Here is a 7157-nt window from a genome sequence, read left to right as displayed (position 1 = left end):
CCCGTGTTTCCCCCCTGTGTTCGTGTTATGTTTGTGGGTTGTTCCCCGTGTTTCCCCTCTGTGTTCGTGTTATGTTTGTGGGTTGTTCCCTGTGTTTCCCCTCTGTGTTCGTGTTATGTTTGTAGGTTGTTCCCCGTGTTTCCCCCCTGTGTTCGTGTTATGTTTGTGGGTTGTTCCCCGTGTTTCCCTCTGTGTTCGTGTTATGTTTGTGGGTTGTTCCCCGTGTTTCCCCTCTGTGTTCGTGTTGTGTTTGTGGGTTGTTCCCCGTGTTTCCCCCCTGTGTTCGTATTCTGTTTGTAGGTTGTTCCCCGTGTTTCCTCTCTGTGTGGAGGAGAGAGATAGCTCCTCCCGCCGCTTTGTCGGTTTTCCGGGCGTTGCCCTATTCGTCGTTCTCAAAATCTAAAAACTTTTTCGTTTTAAATCTTTATTTCGCTTATCTTTGCTTATTTTGTTCAGTTAGCGCTCCTTTTCCCAAGGTTCGGAAAGGTTTGAGTGTTTTTGTAACTTCCCCTTCCTGAGTGAGGAGGACGTGGCGCGTCGTGTGTGTAAAACATGGCGGCCGCTCGTTCCCAGCGAGATGTTGTGTACGAAGGTCCGACCAGAAAAAACGGCCTGGTTTGTGTCTCACCGAACAGATCGTGTTGGCGGTCGGCCATGTTATCGGTGTTGACCACGTTCGGGCCGCGTCACGTCCGAACCAGAAAGTGGTGGTTTTCGTGTCGGATGAACGTTTTGTTCACTGAGTCGTGAGCGCCGGTTTATCCACACAGAGTGGTCGTTTCGTCATGGCGTCCCCCATGGATGTCCCCGCAACGAAAATTGTCGTTTCAAATTGTCCTCCATTCGTGCTGAGTGAAAAGATTGTGTCCATCTTGTCTCGTTATGGAACGATCGTTTCTACAATCTCCATGATCCCCCTTGGGTGTCGCCATGAAAGGCGAACCACGTGAGGAGTTTCCGGCGCCAGGTGAACATGGAGCTCCCGGACCGTGGAGACGACACGGGATTGAAGGTTTCCCTCAAGGTTAGAATCGACGATCGCGATTACCACATGTTTGATTCATCGGCGACATGAACGTGTTTTCATTGTGGGAACTTTGGGCATTTAAAGAGATTTTGTACAAAAGCTCATTGTGCAAGGCGTGGAGAATCGGGACATGTCGATGTCGATTGTAAAACCGGTAATGACCGCCAACCTCGTGGGACAGAAGAGGTAATACCTCTGGGTGTGGAAGAGGTGATACCTCGTGAGGAGGTGACAGAGGTGATACCTCTGGGTGTGGAAGAGGTGATACCTCGTGAGGAGGTGACAGATAATACCTCGTGAGGAGGTGACAGAGGGGATTCCTCGTGAGGAGGTGACAGAGGGGATACCTCTGGGTGTGGAAGAGGTGATACCTCGTGAGGAGGTGACAGAGATAATACCTCGTGAGGAGGTGACAGAGGTGATACCTCTGGGTGTGGAAGAGGTGATACCTCGTGAGGAGGTGACAGAGATAATACCTCATGAGGAGGTGACAGAGATAATACCTCGTGAGGAGGTGACAGAGGTGATACCTCGTGAGGAGGTGACAGCCGGTATCGCAAATGTTTCCGATGATACCGTTTCCTTGCATGGCGAGGATGAAAAAGATGGTTTTGTAACCGTGAAAAAGAAACGTAAAGCATCCACTTCGCATTAATCCACTAGTTCCTCCAAGGTAGTCGTACTGGATACGAGTAAGGTAGTCACTGAGGAACCTCAAGACGAGAGTATAATCCAAAAAATGCAATGTGGCAATGTTCCTTCAAACGGTGGTGAAACTGAGTTGGTTATTGGTGGTGAAACGTCTGCAGAACGTACGGATGAATCATCACCAACAACAGCTTTTCCAGATCCTGAACTGAATAGTGGTTTGACTCCTCATAGTCTCACCACAAGTATTCGGAATACAGTCTCTGTGACCCCGGTAGAGGTACCCGATGAAGAGGTACAAGAGGACACTTTCGCAGTTGCATCTCAGGTCGAGGAGAGTGCAAATCAGTGTTCACGAATAGGTACTCCACATCTCCCGGTAGATCCCTTAGAATCGCTCTTAAATGAGATGATAAAAGATCAGATTGAATTTTGTGAAGCTGACGGGTTCTTATCTGGATTGTCTGATTCAGAGGATAGCATAGAGGTGGCGGATCTGTCCCAGTCATCATCTGATCACTCTGAAGTATCTCCCCAGTGCATTGTGAGCTTTCGAAATGAGACGTTTAGGCAGCGGAAAGTCAACACTCAGAAACATTTTCCTGACTTGCCTGTCTTCCTGCAAACGGCAAGGTTTATAATTAAAAATCACGAAGATTTTGGAATGACAAAACCTCAAACTCATCGGCTAAGGAAACTTTTATTACCAAAGTGAGGACGGAATGTTCACAACAGCAGCCAAATTTCCTCAATATATGATGAAAACAAAAGAAGTGTTGTGTGGAACCTTAAACATTAATGGAGGTGGTGCCAACCATTTACGTAGGTTCAAGTTAAGAACTTAGTGTTTCAGAAACGTATTGATGTCTGCTTATTGCAAGAAACACATATAACAGAGACTGCACAGTCTGATTGGCTTCATCTTAATAAAGGACAGTGTTTCTTTAGCAATCTGTCCTCTGTTTCTGCGGGAGTGGCATTTTTGCTTCGTCCAAGGTTTGTTCCCGACTCTTGTACTTTCCATGAAATAGTTAAAGGGCACTTGGCATCCTTGGAGTTGGTTTATCAAGGATTTCACCTCACCTTACTCAATGTATATGCTCCTAGTAGCAGTGTAACTCGTAAAGATTTTTTCACACGTTTGGCTAATTATCTTCACGTGATACCCCTTGATCATTGTGTTTGTGTTGGAGGAGATTTTAACTGGAAGTTTCAACCAAATCTAAATAGAAACACACGAGAACCACATCCCGAAGGGCATAAAGATATCTCTCGTTGTTTCACATCACTTGATCTGCTTGACGCATGGCGCATACAGCACTCGACAGTCTCTCAATACACGTGGTGCCGGTGTGCTAACGAGTTGATCACGCTCGCTAGACTTGATCGATGGTATATAAATTATACGTTTAGAAACGTACTGGTATCTTGTGAACATTTCCCTTCCGGTTTCTCTGATCACCACCTGGTAGTGCTTGGCCTATCTTCTTCTCGGTTGTTTCATAAAAGTGCATATTGGACTTTCAATACTAGCCTATTAGATGATTGCTCTTTTACTGAAGCATTTCGTTGTTTTTGGAAAACACTTGTTCAGAGAAAATCTTTCTCCTCTTCTGTTCAGTTATGGTGGGACAATGCTAAAACCCAAATCGGTGTTTTTTGCCAATGTTTTAAGTCATTCTCCACAAGTATGAATAAAATTCAGGTTTCACTTTTAGAAACTGAAATTTTGCATTTCAAAAGAGAATTAGCCAAATCTCAAAACGGTAGGAAAATTCTGTTATTACTGGAAAAAAAAGCATATTTAAGAGAACTGAATCACGAGAGAGTGATTCGTAAGAGGCGACCAGGGTTGCGTCAGTAAGGGCATCCGGCGTAAAACATGTGCCAAATCACTATGCGGATTCATAACGGATGATCCGCTGTGGCGACCCCGAACGGGAGCAGCCGAAAGAAGAAGAAGAATCATGAGAGAGTAATGGGGATGTCAGTCAGACTTAGAATTCAAAATTTGAAGTTTTCTGACACTCCAACAAAAAGTTTTTTTCAGTTGGAAGGTTTTAAGAAGTCCCAAAGGCGGATTGTTTCCCTGATAGATACCACAGGGAACATTACACAAAATGAGGGTGTTGTAAGAATGCTCGTAAAAGGTTTCTTTTCTGAATTATTTGCGGATAAATCTGTGAACAAAGATATTGATGTGAATATGACAAATCATGTACCTGTTTTGAGTTGTGACCAGCGTCAACGTCTTGAAGTGCCGCCCACCCTGGAGGAACTCAGTACAGCTCTGAGTAGCCTTGAACAATGAACATGGAAAAACTCGTGGGATTGACGGCCTTCCAGTTGATTTTTATTACAGCGTTTTGGGACATTCTAGGTCCAGAAGTACTGCTGGTCCTGCAAGAAAGCGTACGATCTGGCATATTGCCTCTCAGCTGTAGAAGAGCGGTGGTTTCCCTCCTCCCTAAAGGCGGAGATCTCCGGCGGGTCGAGAACTGGCGTCCCATTTCATTGCTGTGCTCGGACTTTAAAATTTTGTCCAAACTTCTTGCCAATCGGCTGAAGAGTGTAATTGGAACTGTTCATGCTGATCAGAGTTACTGTATTCCAGGAAGATCAATCTCTGACAACATCTTCTTAATCAGAGATTTGAGTGATTGTGGCCTTAAGGAAGATGGTGTTGGACTACTTTTTTAGACATTGAAAAGGCCTTTGACAGTGTTGATCACACCTACATGTTTCATGTTTTGCAAAAAATTGGTTTTGGTGAAAAGTTTATATGTTTGGTTAAATTATTATACAACAATATATCAAACTTATGCAAAGTAAACAATTTTCTCTGTTCTCGTTTTCAGGTTCAGAGGGGCGTTCGGCAAGGTTGTCCGTTGTCAGGGTTACTGTTTAGCCTTTTACTCGAGCCACTTCTCATTAATCTTAGACTCTCACTCTCTGGCTTTGTGCCTTCCCCAGAGGAGCACCATATCATAGTATCTGCATGTATATGCTGATGATATCTGCGTAATAATTAGGAACGATCAAGACCTAACCACAATCCCTACGTATGTTTCATCAGGCTTCATCTTTGAAGGTCAACTGGCAAAAGAGCAAAGCCTTGTGGGTGTCTTCTGTTACTCGTACATCCGGTAGGCCTCCTTTGGCACTACCTCACTCACTTCCCAATGGTCTAAGTTGGGGAAGAGAAGGGGTCAAGTATCTTGGGGTTTACCTTGGTCCTTACCAGTATTCTCTCATGAATTGGGAAGGAATGGTAGATGACGTGACCAAACGTTTGCAAAAATGGAAACGTTTCCTTCCACAAATGTCCTTCAGAGGCCGTATACTGATTGTTACCACCTCAATCGCCTCTGTCTTGTGGCATAGATTCATCTGCTTACAGCCACCGGACAGCTTTCTAAAGGATATTCAGCGGATACTGGTTAATTTATTTTGGGGAGGTCATCACTGGTTGAGGTGGGATGTAATTTGTCGACCCCTGTCCGGAGGTGGCCAAGGGCTCATTGACGTAAAATGTCGACTGATGGCCTTTCGGCTGAAATCAATCCAGCGACTGCTCAATGTGAAAAAACTGCCCTGGCGCCCCACAGCACAACAAATTCTGAGACGGGCTGGAATGCTCGGTTACGGCCTTGACCTGTTTTTGATGGAACCTCAAAAAGTTGATGTGTCTCACCTCCCTCTGTTTTATCAAAGTCTACTAAATGCTTGGCAAGCCGTAGTGGTGACCCGCCAAAAGGAGTCATATGATGTTCAAATGTTTGCGGGAGAACCCTTGTTTCTGAACACACTTTTTCCCAATGTTCCCAAAAGTCGTTTTTTCCACCAAAACTTTATTACAAGTGGTATCAAAAATGTTTGGCATCTTTGTGACTCTTCCAATCATGCCGGGTGTCGTTCTTTTCTACTTGGCAACCTCGAGAGCAATTTTATTTATCAGTCTTGCCTTTCGGTTATCAATGTAAACACTCCGACAGTGGGAGTAAGTAGATGGAAAGCCTTGTTACCAGATATCGCCCCTCTGAACCTGAACGGAAATCGATGTATTACACACCCACAACAAAAAGGTCAGGTGATCTACAATGGAGACTTGCTCATGAGGCATTACCGACAAACATTTTTGTAAACCGTGTCAATGTTACTGTGTCGGTTCTCTGTCCCTTCTGTAACACCACTGAAGATGTGTTTCATGGGTATGTTGATTGCATACGATTGTGTGCTCTTTTTCTTCTACTGAAGAACGTATTCGATCGAGTAAATGTTCGGTTTTCCCGCTGGGTTTTTATTTTTGGGCTTCGAGTCGCTTCGGCAGATGAAAAGTTAATTTTGTTTTTGAATTATGTATTGTCAGAGGCCAAACTAGCAATTTACTTGTCTAGAAAAGCAAAAATTAAAGGAAAACCACCAGAGCAATGTAATGTGATCCTGTATTTTCAATCCCTGGTTTCAACAAGGCTAAAACTGGAATTCAATTACTATAGTAATAATGCAAATATTAATGGATTTGTTGAAAATTGGTGTGTTGGAAAAATGTGTAAGGTTAATGAGAATGAATTATAAATGTGTATGTAATTTCCTTTGTGGTATTGTATGTCTTTTGGACTACGATAGTGTTCTTTTTCCTTTTTGTTCTGTTTTGATTGATGGATTGCTCGAAGTCGAATGTATTATTTGTATTACAGCGCATGGGCTGTATACAATTGCATCGAGTTTGAAATGTCCCCGCCGGCGTCTACCACGTCTCCCACGTCTCCGGTGTCCCCCGTGTCCCCCCCCCCCCACGTGCCTCAAGAGAGCCAATGGCGGCCGTCCGGTAGATGCAGTGCGTAACCTTGACGGAAAGGGCGACAATTGATGGAAATACCCGAGTATTTCAATGGAAATTTGTGAAACTAATGTGTTATATATGTGAAAACCATTTAATTTATTGCTTGACGGAAAAAAAGGAAGAAACGCTCCCCTCTCATGGACGAACGAACGAAAGACGTCATTTCCGCCCACCATCGCATTTCGTGCCGATCGCCGAATGCTGAAAGCTAAGTTCTTCTTATGCCATCATTCTTTTGCGGCCTCCTGCCACGCTGTATCGAACGATTTCATTCCTTCTGTTATATATAAAGGTGCTTATCAAAATAATAACAAGATTTTTACATTTCTAATATTAAGTATGCTTTTTAATTGTTTTTCAACTGAAAAAGCATAAATTGCATTTTTTTTACATTAGTGTACTCATTTGCTTCACCATACGTGCTGTATTGAATGATTTCACTTGTTAAAATTTACAATTGGAGCATCCGTTTGTATAAACTCTCTTGTTGTTAATGCTCATCGATTACTTTAAAATGAATTGTTTTCTTCTTTTTTCCATTCTTGGAGATTATCCCTTCATTTGTTCTGTGGGTTTATTGAAAAACTTGTTGTATTGAATTAAAAAAAATTTATACTTTCTTTTGTAATAAAAGGA

General features: G+C 43.3%; 1 protein-coding gene across 1 annotated transcript in view; it reads left to right on the top strand.

Annotated features, from left to right (window-relative positions):
• The first annotated feature begins 501 nt into the window (after nucleotides 1–501).
• The window catches only part of CACNB2 (calcium voltage-gated channel auxiliary subunit beta 2), a 239513-nt gene continuing 232857 nt past the window's right edge, over nucleotides 502–7157 (top strand). The window contains exon 1 of the mRNA XM_085876659.1: nucleotides 502–1024. Within this exon, the coding sequence (XP_085732785.1) occupies nucleotides 974–1024 (51 nt within the window). The 5' untranslated portion in view covers nucleotides 502–973. The remainder of the gene's footprint in view (nucleotides 1025–7157) is intronic.

This window comes from Eptatretus burgeri, chromosome 4 (assembly GCF_056783735.1).
Source record: "Eptatretus burgeri isolate ZD-2024b chromosome 4, Ebu_testis_v1, whole genome shotgun sequence".
NCBI classification, from domain to species: domain Eukaryota; kingdom Metazoa; phylum Chordata; class Myxini; order Myxiniformes; family Myxinidae; genus Eptatretus; species Eptatretus burgeri.
Note: the sequence above shows the minus strand (reverse complement) of the source record. Positions and strands in the feature narration are given on the sequence as shown.